Source organism: Eutrema salsugineum, unplaced genomic scaffold (assembly GCF_000478725.1).
Source record: "Eutrema salsugineum unplaced genomic scaffold, Eutsalg1_0 scaffold_5, whole genome shotgun sequence".
Classification (NCBI taxonomy): Eukaryota; Viridiplantae; Streptophyta; class Magnoliopsida; order Brassicales; family Brassicaceae; genus Eutrema; species Eutrema salsugineum.
In genome coordinates, this window is record NW_006256612.1 from 924654 (window position 1) to 950803 (window position 26150).

A 26150-nucleotide genomic window follows, 5' to 3' on the forward strand; every position below is an offset into this window, starting at 1 on the left:
ACATATGACCTCAAAATTGAAGTCAAATGCAAATCTAACCTCTTTTATCTCCCTCTTCAATATTAGCCAGTTTCTCCCCACTTTCTCCCTAAAGCCACATATAATAACATAAATGCCATTATATTTATAATTATCGAATTTTTTAGGTAATTCGAAAAAGACATAACCATCCTAAGATATTTCAAGTATTCACGAAAATGCCATCATTTTCAATTTCGCCAACTACCATTACCAACCAAAATGGAAGCTCTTAATGCTTGCCCATCTGCACTTGAAGCTCTAAATGCTTATTTGGCCGCTCAAACTTCATTCTCTCTTCAAATTTCTATCTGGTTTCATCTAAAAATCTCTTTCTTGGTCGACATTGTTATGTTTGAATTCGCAAATCATATATTTTGTGAGATTCTTGGATAACCGAGTTCTGGGCTGGTTTCCTTTCAGTGCATCTCAAAAATTCTGAACTTCTGTCAAAGTTAATCGAGTTCAAATTGGAAGGAGGTAAACATCTAAATCTTTTCTTTAACATTGGGCTATGTTTCGCGAAAGTAGACTTCTTTTACAGTCTGCTAGTCAACGTAAAATGTTAGATTTGCAATTGACCTTTTGGTATTTTTTTGAAAGTAGACTTCTTTGTAAGTCAGCGAATTTTCATTTGAATACAAAAAAACAACGTTTAGACTTCTATTTCAGGCTGTCGAAAAGCGAGAATAGTTTTGCATTTGACCGAAAAATATTATACTTTGACCTTTTCTGCAGACTTCGTGGAGACGTCTGAAAAAGATAAGTTTGACCTGAAAGGTTATTTTTGCATTTGACCAAGATGTTGACCACCTTTGACTGTTCGAGTAGACGTCTAAAGAAGTCAGCTACGAATTATGATTAATTTAATTCAGCATTGGTCAAATGCAAAAATAACCTCTCAGCAGACTGCTATGAAAGTCAAACTTTGGTCAATTGCAGAAATAACCTGCAGCAGACTTCGTTGGTAGTGTAGACTTCGTCAGCAGACTTCACATTAACAGAAGACTTCTTGCCTCTTACAGCAGACTTCTTTAAAAGTCTGCTGTAAAAGTCAAACATTTGGTCAATTACAGAAATAACCTTTTTCTTATGCAGACTTCATATAGAAGTCTATTACGAAAGTCAAACATTTGGTCAATTGCAAAAGTAACCATGTCTTTTTGGCAGACTTCTTCGTGAAAGCAACCGGTGGAGTTTTGCTGGAAGTCTGCATTTTTTTCGTTTTTAAAAAGTACTTTTTAAAAACTTTTGTGTGATGAAATTTTTTTTTAATTTTTATTCTTGTTTAGAAGGTATATTTCCTTTACCTGTATTAATTTTGTATGCTTATGTGTTATACATTAATAGTTATAATTTTTGTAGATTTGAACGGTAATTGGCACATATTAGCAGACTTCAAAAGAAGTCTGCCTCTGAAGTCTGCCTGGCGAAGGAGAATAACACAGCAGACAACATTTGAAGTCTGCCTAATTATTTTAACAAAAAATTTGTTTTCGAATTAATGGTATATGCTAAAATAAATATATTGTTTGGACATGTTGATCTGCCTTTCTTGGTTCCATATACGTGAGTTTCACGTTGATATGTGTTATAATTAGAAAGTGATGAATTTTCTTGAATGTTTAGACGTTTAGCCGATTATAGCAGACTTCTATATGTTACTTGGAAAACACGGTTTATCTTGTGTGGTTTACCTTTTTTGCAGATGGCGGCTCAGTTGCCTCTTGTATTTGGAGAATGGGTCATTGTTGTCGATGGGTGTCATCTGACTGGAAAGTATGAAGGGACTCTGCTAGTGGCCACAGCACAAGATGGTAACTTCCAGATATTTCCACTAGCTTTTGGAATAGTGGACTCTGAGAATGATCACGCATGGGAATGGTTTTTTAGAAAATTGCGGGAGTGTTTTACAGACGAGTATCCGTTGGTGATAGTTTCAGACCGGCATCATTCCATTAAGAAGGCATGTGAGACTGTATTACCATGGGTAACACGCGGTATATGCTATTATCATCTGCAACACAATATTGTCACTAAGTTTAAGGGGAAGCATCTTATGTACTTAGTCAAACGTGTTGCGTATGCATATACGGTACATGATTTTAACCGTTATATGGACGAGATAAGGCATATAAAACCTGACCTTGCAACGTACCTGGAGGAGGCAGGCATTCAGTTGTGGTCAAGAGTTCACTTTCCAGGTGATAGATACAATATAAAGACGAGCAACATCGCAGAGTCTATCAACTCTGCTCTCAAACGGGCACGGGGATTTTCCATAGTATTCCTGTTGGAGTACTTACGGGCGAAGCTAAAAAAGTGGTTTTGTAAAAGGCGGGAAGATGCTTTGAGTCTTCCAACCAACCATACTCGAGGAGTTGAATATTTGTTGGCAATTCGTTCACATTATGCTGATAAGTTGACGGTTGAAGGCATAGATGGTTGGCGATTCAATGTGAAAGGAGGATCACATAACTGAGTCGTTGATTTGGAACTTCAAAAGTGTGGGTGTGGCGTGTATGATATTGAGAAAATACCTAGCTCTCATGTTATAGCCGTTTCAGATGCAATGCATATGCATCTGGCCACTCTTGTATGCCCGACATACTCCAAAGATTACTTGTATGCAGTGTACTCGCATAATATATATCCTCCAAGCATTGCAATGATAACCGATGAAACAACACAATGTCTACCTCCGGAGGTCCGACGTAAAAAAGGCAGGCAGAGGAAGTCAAGATGGCAAACTTGGCTGGAAATTTCGAGGCATAAGCAAAAGAAACCCCGTAAGATCCACAAACAGTACAGTTGTTTGAAATGTCACCAACCAGGACATACTAGACCGGATTGTGTAAGTGTTATGTTACCTCATACTTTAAGGGTTACATTTGGTCGAAGTTAATTTCCTCTGTTTTTTTTTTGCAGTCGTTGAAGTCAAGATAAAACCCTAAAACTATAATAGCAGACTTACACTGAAGACTACAACTAGAAGTCTTCTACCGTAGTCTGCACAAGAAGTCTGCTTCACCAGGTAAGGGAAACACTACTGAACTAAACTCTGTTTCATGTCTATGTACGATCATTCTTAATTATTGTCATAAACTATGCGATATAGTAAGCTATGATTAGGGTAAACCTTAGAGTACGTGAATTATCACAAAAGCCACACTAGTCTATTACAAGCGTTTAGCCTCCAAAACATACAACCACACCATTGTTCTAAATATTACTAAACAAACCGAAATTAGTTAGGAACATTACAGTTAAATAAGAGAACAACAATTCTGGCAGGTTAACCAAAAACTTCCAACCATACCACACCCAACGAGAGTCCTTTCTCTTTCATTACAGAATATACATAGTTGGACATATCACTTACCTTCGTATACGTCCAGCCATGGATACTCATACTTCTCTGTGCCGATTACTCCTGTCTCGTCAAATATCTCGGCTGCCAGCTTGTCTCGGATGTTTTTAATGTTTGCATCGCACAAGGTCTTCGGAAATGGCATCCCTAGAGCATGGCATTTAAGGTACTTCAAGTAGTAAACGCCACAGTCACCACTTTGTTTGTTTTGTGGGATCAAATGCCCCTTGATTCGCTCCCACGTGAATGGATCATAAGTCAGATTGATACGGTCTTCAGCAGGTGCACACTCACGGAGTATGTAGGGAACCAAGACGGTAATCGGAGTCACAGCAGCCTCAATCTGAATATCCGATGCATGAGTAATCGCATGGCTATCCCAAATGACAATATGCTTCATCGGAATCGAAATCCACATTGCCACCCAGTGATCATCAGTGATGTGTAACATCGAGTACAGGTCATCCACATCATACCCCCACGTCTTGTTACTAACGCAGTAGGTTGGGGCTGCGCCAGTGTAGTACTCGAACGAGCCAGCTGGAAGGAGCTTGCCTAAACCATCAGGGTTGGCGTGAGAGTCCACGAACTCCTTGTACTTGTACCTCCACATCGTTGCAAAGTAAGAGTCGAGGAAATGTTATCCTGTCGGACCTAAACCACTCAAGATGCTTTGTAAATCGCAGCCTGAGTAGGTTAATCCCAGCTTCCATGTGCTGCATATTCAATGAAAACAATTATTCAAGCAGAGAGTAATATGTTGTGTTCATATCATATATACACTCGCGTAACTTACAGTGTCTGCTAGCCATTGTTTTGGAACTCTTAGAATGAAGTACCAGTCCACGGATGACCATTTTACCCACTTCAGATAGTTCCTGAAAACACCACCATTTTACAATATCATCCACTACTCTTACAATGGAAAGTCTGCTTTATGCTAACTCTAAAACAAAGACTTACGAATCTTTTTCAGACAATCAGTTAGCACACCGATCTTTTGCTTCACGTGTTTCATATCAAACGGATCATATCCGCACCCTCGGACATTTTTGTTTGGGATTATTTCCTTCGCTGTGTTGTTGGGTTTGAACGGGCTTTGCTGTGTAGGAGCCAACTTTCGTAGACGTTCACTCTTCGCACGAGCAACCAGTTGTGCCGCCTTCTTGCCTTTCTCGTGTTTATCTTTCTGGACCTGATCGAAGTCGATGTCGCATTTTGCTGGATCAACCATAACGACGCTTGGCTCTGGAGTTCCCTGCGTACCATCGTTCACGCTCTCACTTGGAACATCAGTTTGTTCATTTTGCTTAGACATAAAATTACTCTGCAAATATAAAGATTTAAACACACATCAATGAAACGAAACCAAACATCAAACATTAAAGAGTACAAATAAAAACATTAAATATTTAGTGGTGACAACATTTTTAAGGTTTTTAAACAGATTGGTAAGGTTCGATGAGAAGTTTGAAAACAAATATGGAATTTTAATTTTTTCCGGGGTTTCCTTCCTCTTTTCTTTGGAGCGGGTTTTGGACTAACCCCGATATTAGGATCGGCTTCCGCGTCCGTTTGATCGTCGCCAACAGGTTTTGCGCCCTCGGCGTCTGCTTCACCAGTCTGAGCCACATCCTCCTTTGTACCTCCGGTCCCAGCTTGGAGGATCACTGCCTCTAATTTGTGCTCCACCGTTCCCAACTTTGTGTTGAGTAGTTTGATATGAGATTCACAACTACTCAACCCATCCATCATCTTGTTGAAGCAGTCGTCCATGTGGTCCTTCAGAATCGTGACCATTGACTCATTTTCCTCACCAGAGGCTGGGCAGAACCGCTTCCGACTTCCTTGATCACCAACTGATTCCGATCGCCTCTTCAGATCGACAGACCCTTCGGACTTGACATACTTGGTCACACCTGTTGGAGGCCAATGACTCCTTTCCCATGTCCATTGTTTAGGGCCAAAATGACCATACATCGCTTTGATGATGTTGTCAGTCCTCTCGTCTTCTTCATCATCGTCTTCAATTTCCCAGCGCGGAAACATGTCGAAGAATTCCTTAACAACGTAGTTGTTAATGCGTGTCTACATGGAAATCAAAACAGAGTTATATAACGTATAATGCGGAAATCAAAACTAAGAAGTCTTCCTAAGAAATCTGCCTAAGAAGTCTGCCTAAGAAGTCTGCCTAAGAAGTCTGCCTAATTAGTCTGCTGTATACTACAGACGTCTGCAGTAGAAGTCTACTAAATAAGTCTGCCGATATAATAGTCAACCAAGTATGAATTCAGACTACTTACCTGTCGGAGCATATTCTCTTTCATAAATTTCCTCCCCCTGGATCCCTTGAAAGCTATCAGCGGTACATTGTGGTCGCCTGGAAGTGGTTCACCAAATTTAGCAGCAAAGTCGGGAAGAGCAAAGTAAACCCAGACTTGTAGTACTTGAACAAACCCCTCAATGGTGTACGACGACTTCCAAATTTCTTTCTCCTTCACCGACCGCATCAGGTTTTTGAAGGCCACTCTTCCCCAAGGGTAGTTTTCAAACGCTTCTAAATCTATCACAAGCCTTGCCAACCTAGCCCGAGTAGCTGAAGATGGCTTTCGTGCTTCAATGTAACTAGTATAAATGCTAAGGTATCCCAGCCTCAACCGATCCTCAGACCACGACCCGCATTCCTTACAAGCTTCTATCAAATCTTCAGTGCTCGGGCCCAACTCCTGATTGACTCCCAATCGCTCCCAGAAATCTTTCATCTCATCAATTATCTCAACCACCGGATCCTCGAGGTTGTCCACGTACTCGCAATTCAAGCCAGTAATATGTTTGAACTCATTCAAAGAAAAGCGGATCGGGATTAGACCTACGAGGCTCCAAATCTCAAATTTTTTCTTGCAAACTAGCTGCATGCCGAGAATGTAATGGACCAGTCTAGATGCCCAGCCGAAATCCAACTGACTGAACTTCAAGAACACTCCCAGTCTAGAGTTCAATATCTCTTCCCACTCATCTTGTGTGAGTGCTTCCTCAAGTGCAGTCATCAGCTTCGTCTCACTGCTATAGTAACCGATGCTTTTCAGCGGAGACGGCTCATCGCCTTTCGAGAAGAGACGCGGGGGGAACTCTGGGTTTTCCATTGGTTGTTCTGACGTCTGCAAAACGAAGTCCAATATTCAAGAAGTCTACTTATGAAGACTTCCGAAGAAGTCTGCACACGAAGTCAGCCAACTAAGTCTGCAATTGAAGTCTATAGACCTAATAGTGTAATTAAAAAAGTTTCAAAAATCTAGCCGCCGACAAAGTTATCTAAAAAAACACAACCCGTTTTGAACTCCGTTTTGAACTCCTTTTTACGAGATAATACTTCCAAAATAGTTCGCCTAAACACTATACAAGTCCGTTTAATAAATAAAAAAAAGTACAGATATCTCTAATTCACAGCAACTAGAAACTTGGAAACGGGTATTCGATTTTTGTCCGACTTTGGAAATATCTACTCGGTGTTGTCCGATTTTTATAAAAACCGATGTAGAAACCCAAACGACCAGGAACTTGGAACCCGTAAAGATATTTATTTACAAATTATAAGAAATTAGTACAGCCAAATACCTTTCCACGACCAACGGCGGAATGGCGGAAATAAACAGTTACGGACGGCGGCGACACCAGATCTAGAATAGAAAGCGAAGGAGATTAGGGTTTGTGAATTACACAGACGACTTCTATCCAAAAGAGAAGTCGGCATTAAATTCGACTTACCTTAAACGGTAAACGGATGTACTGTAAAAACCAGCGACAAGTTCCGAGAACTAAACCCAAACGACAATAGTTTTTTTTTTACCGATTTGTGTTAGTACAGTGTTCATAGAAAGTCTTATATATGACCGTAGAAACCTATTTAACCGTTGTACCGGTTCAATAACCATCGTACCATTTCAATAACCGTCGTACCAGTTCAATAACCGTCGTACCAGTTCAATGTGGTTTATCGATTTCGTTATTTAAACGCAATTGGTTTAGCCAATTATAGCTGGTTTGCAATATAATTTTAAAACTATCTGGTTTAGTTTATTCGACGTATTAAGTCTGCATATTAAGTCTGCTTAAGAAGTCTGCATATTAAGTCTGGTTAAGAAGTCTGTCTACGAAGTCTGCATATTAAGTCTGTTTAAGAAGTCTGTCTACGAAGTCTGCATGTGTTTTTTATTAATATCATATGAAAAGTAGTTTTAGAGATTGTATGTAGAGACCCTTAACTCACGGCCTGCATATGTACACAATACACAAAGTGCACATAGATTCCCCAGTATACGAACAATGTATATGCAACAGTAAACACCAACATTAATCACCATAGAAGTCAAACACATATGTTTTATCCCAACTAGTCTACTTAAAGGTTACACAAGTCTCTTGGTCCTCTATTCTACTTCCCAACGCATGAAAACACAAGAGATTACTGCAAAAATAACTAAAAAAACACAAAGTAGGATATCAGAACCTCGATTAGCAAGTGCTTCTTTCACTCCAACAATTTCACTCTGAATGAACCCTATGAACTCCTCGATCTCGCTAATGGTCTTCTCGGTTGCAGCAAGGCGATCCTCCAATGCATACAACCGATTCTCATATGATTGCAGGAGGGCTGTTCGGTTGTCACGGAACATCCTTTCGCTCTGCTTGTCAATTCGTATTTGAAGAATGGTCAGCTGCTCTTCAATGGCTAGATCCCACCATTTGGAGATGTGACCCGGTTTATCCTACACATATGACAAACGAAAACTTCAGTTATACTCGATGAATAACATTAAAACTATACACATATTGAGAAAAACCTCATTAAAACTATACACATTCGCCTAATATTTCAGGGCAACTATAGAACTTCCTGCCAAACGTCTCTGGAGCTGTAGACTCTTCCAATCTACATCGAAGGCCGCAATAGCATCATTCAGGTATCCCAAAGTCTCCATCAGCTTTGGCACACCCGCTGTCATAGCTTGCTTTGGAAGATGAGCTGTTGGTGTAGCTTATCGGTATTACTCTGAACAGATCAAGCAAACAAACTTGGAAGTTAACAAACAAAAAACTAAAACAGATACGACCACATAATAACTTTGCAGCTAAAAACAAAACAACAAAAACAAGCTTTCCAAACAAATATTTCTTACTCGCTAAACAACAAAATAATAAAAAAGGTAAATCTTGAAATAAAGAAAAAATCGAAATATTTACTTACTTGCTCACGGAATCTGTGAAAAAAGTATTTTTACTTAGATCTGTTAAAAAAACAGTAAAGCAAAAGGACAAAAGAACAAAAGAACAATTTTAAAGGACAAACCAGTAAACAATAAGATACGGACTAAACAGAGAATGTAATGGCGAATAACTCACAGATCTGGAGAGATAACTATGAACGATGAAGACGCCGGCTGAGATCTGCAGCAACAATATATGTAGTGATATATATGAAACAACATATGCATCAGAAACAGAAAAGAAGAGATGGGGAGCGCCGGGAAAGGCTTACTGCGAGAGAGAGTCGCGGCGAGAGGGACCAGAGTGCAGCGCCGTTTTACAGTGATCTAGGTTTTTTTTATTTATGGTAACGACTGGTAAGTTTCTTTATATACTATGTTAAAAATTCCGGTTAGGTTAATTATTCTGGTTTGACTAGACTTCGATCCATAGTCTGCTGAGCAGACTGATAAAGAAGTCTGCAGCCCTAGTTTAAAACTTTTCACTTTTTATGTTTATCCTAGATGGTTAAAAATGATTCATATTTATTAAATTATAATTTTTATAGATCATACTTGTTGACATTTGATTTATAGAAACAAACTTCAGTTTACATTATTTTTATATAATTTTAAAATTTAAAATAAGATTTAATAATATAGCAGACTTCTTTATCAGTCTGCTCTGCAGCCCTAGTTTAAAAGTTTTAACTTTTTATGTTTAACTTAGATGGTTAAAAATGATTCATATTTATTAAATTATAATTTTATAGATCATACTTGTTGACATTTGATTTATGGAAATAAACTTCAGTTTACATTATTTTTATATAATTTTTAAATTTTAAAATAATATTTAATATTATAGTAGACTTCTTTATCAGTCTGCTGAGCAGACTTCATTAGTATTTGCAGACTTCGAAGGGTTATAATCGTAATTGAGACATCCGTTTTATTGTTTACTCATGTAGGAGATAATGGTAATTTCTCTACCCTTCTGACATATTTTTGCAATAGGTTGAATTTGGGGTATACATTTGCATTTGGAATCATATTGTGGCCTATTTTTAGCAATTCCCCCATTAAATTTATAACTTAAACAGTAATATTGAAGATTTGAATATCATGTTGTTTTTTGTTAATAGAAATTTCTTTAGTTTTTAATTTATTTTCTTAACAATAATATTAGAATTATAATTTTTTTTTAAAAAATTACAATTTTGATATATACGAATAAAATTAAATTTTTAAATGCTGATGTGGATGCGTTGAAAATAATATAGCTTTAACTGTTATTAATAATAAAAAATTTGTTAACAGTATTATTTTATAAATTTTTCTATAAATAAATTTTTTGTTAACAATATAATTTTAAAATTTGGAATTTTTTTAATTTTAAATATTGATGTGGACCAATAAAATTAAACTCTTAAATCCTATGTGGACACTTTTAGAGACATATAACTTTAACTTTTATTAGTAATAGATTTAGAAATCAAAGGTGGAAAATCTCACATGAGGCCCTTTACGGCAAGTGATTTTGGTCTCTCCTCCTTGTTTTGAAACTTACCAAATGTATTCAGATATTGCTTGGTCAGCTAATTGTGACCTTTGTGGTTCAGATTAAGTTGTTAAAACCCCGTTAGATGCCATATTATTCCAAAAATCTTTTTCGGATACCTCAGTTTCCTTCGCCTTAATGACGGAACCTCTTACTCTATTTTCAGTGCTTCATTTTTTAAAAGTATTGAGTATCAATCATTTGACATGTTTTTTGGATTGCTTGGAATTTATCATTCTTCTCAAATTCGATGGTCAAACTTTAGAGATTTTATGGTCTCTTTTTCAATATTAAAGCAGTTTGTAGTGGCTTTGTTTATATCTCATTTCATCGTATTCTTTGTAATTTAGCTAATATTTAAACAGATAGTTTAGTCAAATTTGTTCTTTTACGTTGTAATAACTCATTTTTTAGTGAAACCTAACTCTATATTTTTGTTTTTTTAATTAAAATGGTTGCACACAAAGGGAAAAAAAACTTAAAATTTATTAAAGTATGTGACAAAAATTTGATTGCTAATGAAGAGCCCCTAAATATATGTGCATAGATCTAATTTAAATTCAAGATTTTCCAATTTTCCTAGTTTAATATTGAAAATAATATAGCTTTAACTGTTATTAAGAATTTTAATTAACAATTTTCTTATATTGTTTTGTATTAAAAATGTAATTTTATAATTTAGAATTTTTTTAAATTTTAGTTATTGATGTAGACTAATAAAATTAACATTTTAAATCTTATGTGGATGTCATTAGATGCATATAGCTTCAACTTTTATTTTTCTATAAATATAATTTTTTGTTAATAATTGGATTTTTTTAAAAAATTAATTTTAAATATTGATGTGGACCAATAGAATTGAACTTTTAAATTCTATGTGGATATTCTTAGAGGCATATAGCTTTAACTTTTCTTAGTAATAAAATTTAAAAGCCTCTTTGTTTTGAGGCTTACCGAATGTATTCGGATGTTACCTTAGTGGTTCATGTTAGGTTGTTAAAACTCCGATAGATGCCATGTAATTTCAAAAAAATCTTCCTCGAATACCTTAGTCTCCTTCGCTTAAATGATGGAACCTTTTTCTCTATTTTCAGTGCTTCGTTTTTCAAAAGTGTCGAGTATCAATATTTGCCTTAATGATGAAACCTCTTTTTTTATTTTCACTGCTACGTTTTTCAAAAGTGTCGAGTATCAATCATTTGACATGTTTTTCGGATTGCTTAGAATATATTATTCTTCTCAAATTCAGTGGCCAAGCTTTGGAGATTTTATAGTCTTTTTTCAATATTTGTAGTGGCTTTGTTTATATCTCTTTCCATTATATTCTTTATAATTTAGCAAATAGTTAAACATATATTTTAGTCACGTTGGTTTTTTTATGTTGTAATGATTCTTTTTTTTTGTGAAACATAACTCTATTTTTTTTTGGTTTATTTGACATAGTTATACACTCAGAAAAAAACTTAAAATTATTATAATTATGTGATAAAAAATTGGATGCTAATGTAAGAATCTCTAAATATGTGTGTATACATCTATTTTAACATTACTTATTTTTATTTTTAGTTTTTATTAATTTAAATTTATATATAATTTCTTTATCTTAAATAATTTTTTTAAAAAAAAAACAATAATAATATTTGAAAAATAAGGAAAATTTACAAATTCTATTTTTATTTTTTTTGATATGGTTGCACATACAGAAAAAAAATTTCAAAATTATTATATGTTACAAAAATTGGATGCTAATGTAAGAGTCTCTAAATATGTGTATACATCTAATTTAAATTTTAAAAAATTTCCTATTTTAATATTATTTATTTTAGTTTTTTATTATTAATATAAATTATATATAATTTCTTTATCTTTAATAATTTTTTTTAAAAAATAATAGAATTTGTAAATTTTTTATTTTTCATTGTTGAAGTAGACCAATAAAAAAATTATAGAGAATTTCTTTATTTAGCAATAATATTAGAATTTGTAAACTTTTTTAATTTCCTTATTAAACAATAATATTAGAATTTGTAAACTTTTTTAATTTCCTTATTAAACAATAATATTAGAATTTGTAAACTTTTCTTATTTTTGTTGATGTGGACCAATAGAATTGAAATTTTAAATCCTATGTGGACGCTTTGAAAAGCCTATAGCTTCAACTTTTATTAGTACTAGATGAATAACTGCGTAGATATGCGGGGTTTTTTGTATAAAATATATATATATATATGAATATATATTTGTAATCTGATAAATTGGTGATTTGATTAGTCTTTCTAAGAAATTAGTCATCCTAATATACAAATTTGAAAACTTTGTTAAAATAAATATTTTCTTCAGATATTTGGTTATTATTCTACATCAATATCACATGAACATGAGTTACATAATCAAATTAAAAAACATACCATATTTTTGATGATATTAAAATTTTTACTAATTCGTTTGTCCTAAAGCAAACTAATCTAATTTTGTTTGATATTGGTTATTTTATGATTCAGCACTCAAATCATTAAGTACTTGGTTAGGTTTGTTCTATTTACCAACCACTTTGTTGTATTTTATTTTTGGCTATAAACATCGGAACATATATCCTACATAAAAATTTACGAAATTGTATAAATAGTCTTAACATGGATGAATTGTTTTTTTTTTACATTTTCTATAAAAATATTGGATAAATTTACATTATGGAACTCTTATTTGTCTTTTTTTTGTTTGTTGGTGACATTCAAAAAAACGTGATGTATAATATGTTATATTTTTCGTTTTGCTTTACTTTCAATTGTTCAGACTTCAGAGGTAAGATACTACAATAGTTTAATTTAAATCACCATCTTCATTACAAAATACACCCAGATAGCCTATCGCACAAATCCAAAATTTAAAAGAATTATTATTCCATGTATATTGTTAACTATGGACAAATTACAAACATCAAGTTAAGAATCAAAATGTAATTCATTAGAAAAACTCTTTGCCTGATTATTTCTCATAAAATTTTACATTGAATACATATTTCTATCAAGTAACATGGAGATTTTGTGATCCTATCAAATAAATATGCTATTTTAAAATAATTATTTTAGACTCCCTAGCATCTTTCTTTAGCAAACATTACTTCATCTTGACAACTTACATCTCCAGCAACTTTCATATTCGCCACTAACTCTTCATGCATCTTCAATTGTGCAGCTTTGCTTAACAGAGCAAAACCATCTCAGATAAAGACAAGATCGGTATCAAAAAATTATCTTCAACATTTTCTGTAAAGAACTTGTAAGCATTATTCCAATGCCCCATCCCAAAAAACACTCTCTCTGTCTCGGAGATTTTTAGGCACCACAACCAAATTAGTGTAAATTGTAACATCTGGTTCGAATTTATCATTCAAGCCATTGAAACGTTAGCTCTTCTTTTTCTAGAGAGGATGCTAACAAATATGCAAAACACAATTTTATCAGGAACGCATATGTAATCTTCCATTCAGTTAAAGTAATGTATTACCTCCCTGAAGGTAATCCAGCTCTAACGTAATGTCTACTCAAAACCATGAAGGTCTCCATCAAAATCACAACCTTCTCAGACGATTAGATTCATAGTTTATTTTTTTTTAAGGATGGGACGATTTCTGGTCGTAGTCGTCAGTTAAAAAAAGCTATAAATTGTAGATGAGGGATTCTATGGCGGACGCCACTGCACTTCTATATCACGCATCACAAAAACGGAGGGGGAGATTTGTGAGACGTTGGCGGCAGAAACTTGGGAGGTTTTGAGGGAGAGAGAAGGGAAGGTGAAAGCTAGGGTTTATCATTGGGGTTAGTACAGCTTTTGCGGTAATGATCTTTGATATGCAATGAAACTTTTTTATAGTGTGCGTATATTTAGGAGTTAACAAAGGTAAGACAGAGAAGACGCGATGGCGGTAGGGGATTTGTCCTTTTCATGGTCATAGGACAGAGGAGTTTCGAGGTGGTGAATGGTTTATTAGAAAAGATACAATAAAGTAATGTGAATTAAATATTTGAATGGTGAAGTTGGAACGATTTGTAATTAATATTCTGATTAATTAAAAAGGGAATGAAATAAATAGAAATAAAATTAAGAATAGAAATATTGAAAATATCAATTAATTTGGCTGATGTGTCAAGCTGATGTGGCAAAAGATGAAGTGTTTATGTGTCAAGCTGGTGAGACTCAACTGAGTCTTTATATAATAAACTAGGTGAAGATCTGCGTGTACACGCGGGTTTGTATATTATTTAGATTTTTTAAGTTGTGTTTAATATAATAAGATAAATTTCATATATATTTAGTGTTTCGGAGTTAATTTTTGATTGGTAGGAAATATACTTTAACAAATACAACCTAATTCGAGATAGAGGATTAGTTATTCGATAAGTGACAAAATATTTTTACTATTTAGAGTAATGTGATTTGTTATAACTTTTTCTTCTCTTTTCTGAGTGTTTCTGTTTATTCAATATTTTTGTAAACTTCCCATAATAGTTTTTTTACTCTTTTTTACTTGATTTTTTTTAATGTAAAATACTTTTCGTTTACTCTAATTATCATTATAAGAACTTAAATTCTTTAATTATTTGTTTCTTAATAAAATCAAAACCTATACAAAAAAACTTCTTGTACATCCTAGAGGAGAGAGCAATATCCTTCGCTCTCTCATTCTTTTTGTTAGCCATCTCCTTGGTGTATTATCTGTAAGTTTTGACTCTCTCTTTGTCTTTTACTTCTTCTATTTTTCTCTTTACACAAATTTTAAAAATGCAGCAAAAAAAAAATAATGAGAATGGAGATAACGAAGTACCTTATTAATAGCTAGTATATGCTGCAGTTTTCTCTTTAAATTTTTCTAGAAGCAAATTTTCCGTAGACTACACAATCTTCACCACATATGTATAAACACAAGAAACTCTTTGTATCCTTCTGATTCTGTGCATTGAACTACACAGAAACTACCGTTGGTGTGGTGATATCATCGCAAATTCTACTCTGTTATTCCCGGAAAAAAAGATGGAACAACCTTCAATTTAGTACGCATTGCCGTCTACTTTTGGGCAGTCTTTACAAACGATAAAAGAGTGAAACTTTACCAACTTGAGTGTCAAGTAACAGATAACATTAGCATTGTCTCCTCTAAACAACAAATGGAACTCTCCATCCTTGATTTTTTTGCCTAAAGAGCCACCAATACTCTTGTGGGAATCAGAAACATGTCAACTTTAAGCATCTTCGTCTGGTTTTGAATCACAATCTTCACACTTTCAATAAGCGCAGCATCAGTCTTATTGATGCAGTTGAGTTCAGATTCAAAAACCATCAGCCCAAGTTTTCTCAAAATGACGTCTTATGATTCTGTAGTTCCATTACAATATGCTATCAGGTAAGAAGACTTGCATGATTTTAAAATATTTTTTAGGCTTTGGTCGCACATTTCTATTTTCTTGACATTTTTTCACTTGTTGGGATGATTTCTGTAGAAGTAGAAAATTTAGGTACTGAAAATTAGCATATAATAAGCTCAAATCAATGACTTTAGACGAAGAAACATTTGAATTAAAAAAATATTAAAATTTTAAACCCTACAATTATAAAATTCTTCTAGAAAGACTATACAATACATGAAAATATAGTAAGATAACTGTAAATTTTAATTGTATTAAAGTTTGTTCCCAAAATGGTTACTTACATAGTTACATTCGTGATTGTAGTTGTAACATTTTCAACTTTAAAAATACAAAAGGTTTATCAATCATTTCAACTGGTTATGTTTAAACATAATCATATAATTAGCCGAAAAGAATTTTAATAGAGCTTTAAATAGTTTATTTTTGATTCTCTATTTTAGTTCGTAAATAATTTTTTAGTTAGTAAATAACTCACATCTCTATTTTGTTAAGAGATTACAATTATAAAGATAGTAAATAATTCACAGCAAATTAATCATCTCAGTTTTACCAAGTTATTTCATTAGATGAAGTTTACTATCTTTATAAAAACTATCACCGTGATAACTAAATTTAAAAACTATCACCGTGATAACCATCTTATTTCATCTTTCTAACTTCTATGAATGAGATTAATGAGATAATAATGAGTGCTAATGACAAAAAATTGATATTTCTTTCTTTTTTGATTTTTAGGATTAAAAACAAAATTAATATTGGTGTTAAAATTTTTTTCATAATAAATTGAAAGCTGATGTGTCATAAGGAGAAGAGCTGATGTGTCAAACTTGTGAGACACAACTCACTCTATATATAATAGACTAGATGAGTACCGACGCATATGCGTGGGTTTTCTTTTTAATATTTTTATAATGTTTAAAACTGAAGTTTAGTTTTATTCTTAAATTTCAGTTTACAATTCCTTCATTATATCACACATTTCACGCATGAAGAATTCGAAGGCAAACATTCTAGCAAGAAGCGCTTGTGTCCACCTACAAATTATTATTTACATAAACTTGATATCTTCGGTTTGGGTAACGAAACCGTTCTAGGTATCTAGACTGTCGATCAAAAACAAAAAAAAAACTGAAATTTAATTTAGATTTTTGGTGATGTTAAAAAAAAAATTTAGATTTTTGGTTTTTTTGGACTGGCCATATATATGTTTAGAGAAATTAGTTGTTAACTTGTTTTGTTAAAGTGATTTTGTTTTAATTAGTTTTTTTCTCGAATTTTTCTTTGGTTTTATGAAATCTTATCAGAAATTTTCTCTACTAAGAAACGTTGTCTTCAATGTGAAAAATTATCTTGAACATCATAAACAAAGATATGAGAATCCAGAAAATACTAAATATTATGATTAGGAACCTAAGAGGTATATTCTCAAAATAAATGGATAACTTTATTCCATAAAATTTTCATATTCTCATTGGCAAAACCGTCACAATCTCCATTAAAATTAAAAAAGTTAGGAAATGAATATAGCATGAAAATCTGTGATATTTCATACTATATATTATCTTTTGCATCACAGGTAGAGTTTGGAACTTTAGATAAGCATGACCAGCTATCGTAAAAGCTTACAAAATACGTCTTTCTCCATTTTCACCATCGGATTTGGCTTTTGCCGCTCCAGTGGCTTTTTATTGCAGTACTTGGGAGAACCAATACTCCAATTCCAAGATCTGATGGAGATAAAACAAGCTACATTTCATGCACATAAAATGATATAAATTATATTTATCTTTTCTCCACAAAGATTTCTTTAATTATAATTCATTGAGACGAGATTTTTATCATTTCTTGTAAAAACATAGATATTAAAAAATTTACTAATGGATGTAATACGTCTTTCAGAGTATTATTTTTCTCCCTTAAAATTTTCTCTAAAACAAAAATAAATTGAATAGATAACTTACACCAGCTTAACTTAAAACAAAGTTTTTAGAAATTATTATTATAGCTTCGTCGCCGAATTATTATTATTTTAGAAACTATTATTATAGCTTTGTCTTGCTATTTACTCTTCACAGAATTCTCGAAACCATCATACAAAATCTTCTTTTTAAAAGCAAAATTCTTCTTTTCCTTTAAATGAACACAAACGATGGTATTAAATGTAGATGTCTCTGCCCATGACCAAGAAATAAATCTTAGACTGTGGATTTGTGAACAGCATTCACTTTAGTAAGCTTCTATATAGAAATTTGCATAAGTTACAACGTGGATTAGAGATTTATTAGAAAATCTTAGGTAATATTTACTTCTTTCCATGTCTTTTCCTCTATATTTGCTGATTATTTTTTATGCGTTGAAACATGAGTGACCAATATTTAAGACAACGTTTGAAGCATCATTAAGAATAGGAAGCATCAAAAATGGGAGTCAAAAAGCCATGAGGTCCATGATGGTAAATAAATCAGTGCACAGAAAAATGAACATAAAAGTAATTAGCTTAAATTAATTAGAGTTTCACTAAAGTTTTGAAATAACAAATAAATGAGCTGATGTGTCATTCAAAGGAGTGCTGATGTGTCAAGTTTGTGAGACTCAACTGAGTCTTTATATAATAGATAAGATGTAAATTCATTTCCCCCCTTGTAATCAATTAAGTAGCGAAATTTATAATTAAAAAGAATTCAATTATTTTGGACGACTAAAAAAATTCTCACTTAAAAATAATTGAACCTGTGACAACGGTGGGCAGTGTGATGGGTTTGGACCGTGTGGTGTATATACCTCTGAGGATGGAAGTAGATATGTTGGAGAGTTCAAACGGGGTGTCAAACATGGTCTTGGTCGTTACTATTTCAGGTGAAAGCATTAGTCTTTTCTACTTTATGCATATTTTCGTGCTTTTCTTCATTGGCTTTTACTCTGCAGAGTCATTTGAGTTTCTGGAATATGGTTGTGCTTTGACCTGTGATGGTGTTTTATTCGCATGCTGTTCATTTGCAAGTTCACGTTTCTAACAGAGTTAGTTGTGCAGTGACTTATGGTGGTGTATTAGACCCCTGTATATGTTGCTCATCTTAGTGAGTTCGAGCTTGAGTCCCATAGATTTTGAAGCGTCGTCGTGAGGTTCACCTTCTATTGTGGTCGTTATTTACTTTTGGATCAATGGTGAAACTGGAGGACCTTTCAAAGGCTTTCAATTTCTGTTTCTTACATTTGATGGGTAATTGGGTTCTGTTTCCTGCTTGTCATGGTTATCCTCACCTCTAGCGAACATCAAAGTTCAGACTTTTCTGTTGCTGCCATTAACATCGATCTTAGAGAATCGCATAAAACTTTACTTGCTCAATTGTGGTCTAGCTGTATCATGGGCTTTAAAACTATATTGACTTGGGAGTTATGCCTCTGTTGCAGAAAAGTAAGGAAATGCCGTGAAGATATTAAGAACATTTAGAAAATACGAACGAATAAGAGGAAGGACTTTCCACGTAATCCAGTTTGAAAAATCTGCATAACATAAATTTTATAAGATTGAAAAATATAAATCAGCAACCACACTTACCATCAAACTATTATGAAGAATTTAGATCACCTATATCATATTTGTCTCTAGGCTGAAAATGTACTGCAATATCCCACTCCGGCTCAAAATGATCTTTTACATAATACACCATTTTAGCTTGAGAAGCCAATATATAAGGCTCATTCTCCTCATTATCTCCAGTATGTAACAAGCGTGAAAAATTAAGCAACCTATGACCATATGTGTCAGTTTTATACCCTCGTTCAGATTAAGTATCAGCCCACTTGCATTTGAATAATATAATTTTGAAAACCTCATAGTAGTTTAACTCTATAACCTCAACCAATTTTTCATAGTAAACTACATCTCCAGCTCTTGGGTTAAGATCACGAGAACTCGCATAACTCATAGTCTTAGCAGCCACATAAACACTACTATTTTGTGTTTTCAGGTCAGCCTCTCTTTTTGTTGTCCGGAATTTGAATCCATTGATATTGTAAGCTGTATACTTCACAACCTTCTCAGAAGGACCTAGAGCTAAGCATCGTAAATCATCATTTATACCATCTAACTCATTTTTTTCTACTTTTTCCTTGATCCATTTCGCAAAATGAAGATGCATTTCTCTGTCAATGTCAATCGCACGATTCCTCCTATTCTGACGACCATATTTCTTCAACAACTTATTTTTGAACTTCCTATAAAGAAAATTACATGAATTATTTTTATTAAAATATATCAACAAAACAAAAATGATTGTTCTTTGATGAAAAAGACTTACTTTCATAAGGGATCAAGTAGATGACAGTTGACTAAAATATGTCGATGTGTTTGATATCTCTCTACATAACTAAGTGTATGAATGTGACCCACACCAACAGGTTTACCAAGATTTGGAAAAAGAAGAGGTAGTTCTGAGTTTGGTCTTACACTTGTGTCAGCTAGAGGTTGATCGTCAGCATTGCTAATCCAAGTAAATCGTGTCTCTATATCATCAAGATACATTGAGTAAAACGTTACATATTCATCAGCTAAATACTGTTCACAAATTGAACCCTCAGGTTTAGCACGATTGCGAACATATGATTTCAAATATCCAAGAGTCCTGTAAATGAGTAAATCAAGTAAGTTTCAACTTCTATATAAATATAGATGTATACGTAATGAGAAAAATTCACCTCTGAATTGGATACATCCAACGAAATTGAACTGGTCCACCATCTTTTGCTTCGTCGGTGAGATGTACAATTAAATGTACCATCACTGTAAAAAACGAGGGAGGAAATAACTTCTCCATATGACATAAGATCACTACAATACGGTCTTGTAATTTATCAAGTTCATTGATATCAACAACCTTAGCAGAGATATCTCTGAAAAATCGACAAAGCTCAACAATGACTGAAGTCACCTCTGGTGGCAGCATTTTTTGAACTGTGATTGACAACAAATCTCGCATTATTATGTGACAATCATGGCTTTTTAAACCTGATAGCTTCCTATTGTTAACATCAACACAATTAGATATGTTAGAAGCATAACCATCAGGGAATTTTACATCCTTTAAGACATTTAGAAATGTCTTTCCCAGCATTATTCAGAGTAAAACATGTTGCCTGATACTTCTCGGTATCATCGGGCCACAGATCAGGACGTATCTCAAGTTCACGAAGATCTTTTTTAGTTTGTAAATTATCTTTTGATTTTTTTTGTCATCCAATAATGTGTAGATTATGTTGTTGAACACATTTTTTTCTATGTGCATCACATCCAAATTATGTCGTACCACAGTACTCTCCCAATAAGGCAATTCAAAAAATATACTTTTTTTCTCCATTGTTGAGAATTGCATATTTCTGCCTCGCCTCGACCTCTTTTTTTCCCAACTGAACTATGTTTCTTACCAAAAATAATGTTAACTTGCTCAAGTTGATGAACAACTGTAGCATCTGTCAACTTGAATGGTGGAGATCGGGTTTCTATTTTTCCATCAAAACTAGTTTTATTTTGACAAAAATCATGATTTGGAGGAAGAAAACGACGATAACTCATAAAACAATTTTTTTTCCATGGCGTAAATGTTGTCCACATGAACCAAAATTGCAGTTTGGACAAATTAATGCTGTATATGTATTCCAACCAGATAAATTTCCAAGACTAGGAAAATCACTAATTGTCCACATGATGGCTGCTCGCATGTCAAATGTTTGTTTTGTAGAAACATCTAGCATTTTGACCCCTTCAGACCATAATTCCTTTAATTCTTTGATAAGTGGCTGCAAATAAACATCAATATCATTACCAGGCATATGCATTACAGGGATAACCATATAGAGAATCATCGATGTCTGATTCATTGACATCCACGGTAGAAAATTATAAGGAAATAAAACCACTGGCCTAATGCTGTATCTAGAACTCATCGTACCGAATGGATTAAAACCATCAGTAGCCAAACCGAGTCTAACATTTATTGGATCAGATGCAAACTCAGGATATTTTGATCAAATGCCTACCAAGTACATCTGTCTCTTGGATGTCGAAGTTTACCATCATTACTACTAGCAGTTACATGCCATCTCATATGGCTAGCAGTTTTTGATGACATAAATAGACGTTGCAACCGTGTTTTCAAAGGAAAATAACGTTAAAATTTTGCATGAGCTTTTTTTTCCTACTTTCTGATCCAGGCATCAAATTCTTTGCTGTATTTATTTTCCATCGAGAAGCTTCACAAATTTTGCAAGTTTGTCTTTCTGCATCATCCTCCCAACATAACATGCAATCATTAGGGTGATGTAAAATCATTTGTGATGCAATTTAAGTGATGTAAAATACACTTTTAAAGTGATGTAAAAGTGAATCATTTTTTAAAGTGATGCCAGAAAAAATAATAAACATATCGATGATATTAACTGATGTGAATATATTTTTTAAGTGATTCAAATAATGCAAAATGAAAGAGTTTTGTATCAATTGTGATTATATGATGTCAAATTAAATCAAATAAAATAACTGATGTATTATTATATCATTTACTATAAGTAATTCAAAACAAAATCATTTCATTTATGTTACACAAACTAAATGATGTAAAACACACAATTTTTTGTAGTGCAAAACTAAACACAAAAGAATCTGTATAATACTCTCTCCTACATAGTTCTTATAGTTGGTAGCGCGCGAAGCCAAAATGAAATCTAATTATAAATTCCAAATTGACCAGCAAATGATAGATGAGATAATAACTTGGGTTCGAATCTGGTTATCTCTTTCTTGGCCATATTTGGCTGATCAGATTATTCCAAGGGTAATCAATGATCTTGATGGATTTATCCATGATTATCGGATCCTTCAGCTTTTATCGTAAAGTAACGTTCTGATGTAACTGTAATGTACAAATTCGGAAAACTGGAATTCTAAGGAAAAAATTATTAATATACAACGATAAAAAATTATAAAAGTATATACCGAAGAATAAGGAAAAAAATGACAAAATGACAAAGTCAAAATTTGATTATTTCATTATTCAATTCGTCCGTAAGGTGATGGTTCTACAACAAACAAATAGAATCCCAAAATACAAACTATTGAAAACCCTTTTGATGTGTGTTATCCCCAATCAGAATCCTAGTAGTATACGTACTAATTATTTAGCTAAACGTATTAACAAGTGTAGCTAATGTGAACATACTACTAGGGTAACTAATTATTTAACCAAGCGTATTAACAAGTATAGCTATTTTGTCAGTATCCACGCTCCAAAAGCAAAATGCTTTAACGCGGCCGCTAATTAATGGTTGCTCCAGCTAACCTACTTGTAAAATAACATTTTGTTGAATTGGTGGAGACCTCTTTTTTTCTCCCTATGTTAGAGACATATTTATTACCACTAAACAGTCTATCTTTTCGAAGGTATATAACCAGTAAAAAATACTCCCAAAGGTCAAGGTTAAGTTAAACTTGACTTGTTTATTACGTATAAATAAAAATATGGGAATTAGAACACACAGACCGAAGAATTCACTGAGTTCCCAAAGGTCGAGAATTGGTTGCCATGCTAATTCATGGCTTAAATCAATTATTGAATTGGCAGTCAACCTCTAAGTTAATATTACTCAGATTACACAGCTCAGAAACATTTCGTGATTATGTCCTGATCACCATCAAAAGATTCTAAACTATAGATTAAGGATCCAATCAATCCCACATGACCATGTTGGTAGTCATTTTTGACGAAATAGTTTTGATCAAATTTTTTGGTTAGTTTTTGGTGGAGAGGTTTGTCGAAATGACCTGATTTTGGGAAGGAATTGTAGCTATGAGCACCATAATATAGTGTCCTCATGTATCGACATTGTGATGAATAACATGAAAATCTTGAAAAACTTCAAATCTTTTTTAAAAATATCAAAAGTGGTACAAACCTCAAATAGAATATTTGAATTTGATTTGTTAATTAGGAATTATGTCCATGAGCTTATTTGTGTATACCATATTCATGTTGATCTTTTGTGTTTGATGACAAGAAAGCTAAATCCATTCTGAAATATGTTATCGATTTTGAATTGGTCAAAGCATAATATATTCTCTATTCAAATACGTGATCAAGTCATAGTTATATACTTATATCGTGATTCATTCTTCTCCGGTTATTTTTTTTATGATCGAACACATTCTTAAAACCTATGATCAACTTCCTCCACTGCCAATTAGCATCAATAAAATAACATGTTATTACCATGTAACTAGCGTTGGTAAAGGGAGCTGTCCATATATCTGTTGTCAATGACACCCTCTGCTTTTTCTGCTCAAGAATCTTTTTCATAGGTACTTTTTTTACCACATACATCGCCACAATGTCTCTTGTGGCGGTTCTCCGAGAATGAGAGGGTATAATTGAACTTTTGATGTAAAATTGTCTTTAAGCTAAGTTCTCGATGAACGATAATGGGAATTCTGCTAAGACAAGCATCTCATTAGTACCTTCCCTAACCACATGTTCTGAGACCTTACCAAAATCCAGATTCACAGCTTCACCATTAGGAGTTAGGTCACGAGTAATATCCAGAACCGAACCAATACCCACGAGTATAAGCTTCAGGATGCATCCAGTTATATGGCAATATCCGAAACCAATCTGAACCGATTTTTTGGGCTGGTTCCGGTTCGAGTCCTTAGGCCCGGGAATAATACCCAAGTCTAACCAAAAACATGATGAGATTTGGCTAGTCATTTTCTATATAAAGGTATATTTGAAAATATAATTCTTCCATACACAGAAAAATTCTCGTTTTTTCTTATTTGTGTATTAGCGTTTGAGAGTATACGTACTACTAGTGTTCTTAGGAGAAGATTAGGTAAGTCATATCACAAGACTTCAGTATTTGTATTTTGGTTCTTTGGGTGGCTACATATTGTCATTCTTTGGGTGGCTACATATTGTCATTCTTTGGGTGGCTACATATCTAGTACACTGATTGAACTAACTACGTCGGATAATTATTTTACTGAAAACAAATTCTTTAAAGCAAAGGTATCTCTTATCAACTTATCGTATGTATAAAATTTTAAATGGGGAGTAAAAAGAGGTCAAAATCTAAATTATATTTTACATTAATGCCTCTCTCCTTCATGTGAGAGTTTTTTTTATATAAACAATATTTGATGCTGCTCACCTCCCAAAACGCACCCACCTCCTTTGTCTTGGTAATGTAATTATGATTTTTACGTATCGTTTTAACTAATTATAGTTTTTTTAGGCTTACGACAGTTTCTTTAATCAATCGACATGTAAAGAGGAAAAAAAACCCATCCCATAATCAAAGAAAGACGACACAAACAAAAGGGGCTTCCCTCCAAACTCATTTTTTTGAGTTTTTAACTTTCACCGTGTCCCATGCTGCCTCTCATCACTTGTGTGTTCCCAACTCATATACTCCAATTTAGTTTATTCGTTTCTTTCCGTCTGAATTTTTTATCATCAAACCTTAGAAAGTCTTCATCACAAGAAATCAAACACTTAAAAAAAGAAAAACAAAGCAGACGGAAAGTATATGTTTTCTAGACAAAATCTGTGAAAGGGAATCGAAAAACAATAAAAATAAAACTCAAACCGCTAATAAACCAAGAATATTAATTAAACCGAACTACAAAACCATTCACATCCACCAATCTTTTTCAAAGAACATAAGTCCATATCTCAACTGATACCATGTTAAATTTTATGAAAGTCTATTCTGTTTAAATTCATTGATATTCTGGTTTACATATTACTTTATGTTATTTCTAACTTTCGATGTGAAATAATTAATAACAAAAGTCTAATTTTATAAATAAATAAAAAACCTATCTGGTTCACGTTCACCAAATGAATAACAAATTACGATGTTAATTTTCTATTATACTTTATCATTTTCTTGTACTTGAGTATATATCATACTCTCTACGTCATAGTAAGTGTCATCCAAGTTTATTACAACATTCAGTTTTGTAAATTTTATTAAAAAGGTTATTACTATAATCGAATTTTTATCTAAACATATCAAATGTAATCACCTAGTGAACATAGATCAGTTTGCCCAATATAAACAATCCATACATACGGTGCAACCAATTAGCACAGTATCACTTTTTTATCATCTCGTTGAGTATGGGTTGATCTACTTATAGAGTCAAAAGAGAGAGAGTAAGAAGATCCAACGGCTGGGAGCAGCCGACAAAGGGAGAAGAAAATGGGAGAAGAAGACAAGAGCTATAACATGCATTGTTACTTTGTTAGCTACATTGCTTCGTGGTTTGATTTTATCATCACACCCTAAAACCACTAATATACGTGTGGATGTAACATTATATACATACAAATATAATAACTCAGTTGCTTATACGTTACAACTGACATCATTTCTTTAAAAATCCATAACATATTCTATTTATCTTGAAACATGAAAACTTTTAAGTTTTCTTCGTTTTATCCTAGATAAATCTATAATACATAGACGTTAAGAAATCG

At 33.3% G+C, this 26150-nt stretch overlaps 2 protein-coding genes across 2 annotated transcripts; one reads left to right on the top strand and one right to left on the bottom strand.

Annotated features, from left to right (window-relative positions):
- Positions 1–1726: 1726 nt before the first annotated feature.
- LOC112083867 lies at positions 1727–2500 on the top strand. Its single transcript, XM_024151932.1, has one exon. It carries the CDS (start codon positions 1727–1729, stop codon positions 2498–2500), a length of 774 nt encoding a protein of 257 aa, XP_024007700.1.
- A 1834-nt stretch (positions 2501–4334) lies between these two features.
- On the bottom strand, positions 4335–8061 carry LOC112083868. The gene is made up of 5 exons (XM_024151937.1): positions 7896–8061; positions 7004–7065; positions 5692–6546; positions 4934–5476; positions 4335–4715 (listed from the first exon to the last, which is right to left on the bottom strand). The coding sequence occupies exons 1-5, from the start codon at positions 8059–8061 to the stop codon at positions 4335–4337; spliced, it is 2007 nt and encodes a 668-aa protein (XP_024007705.1).
- Positions 8062–26150: the final 18089 nt, after the last annotated feature.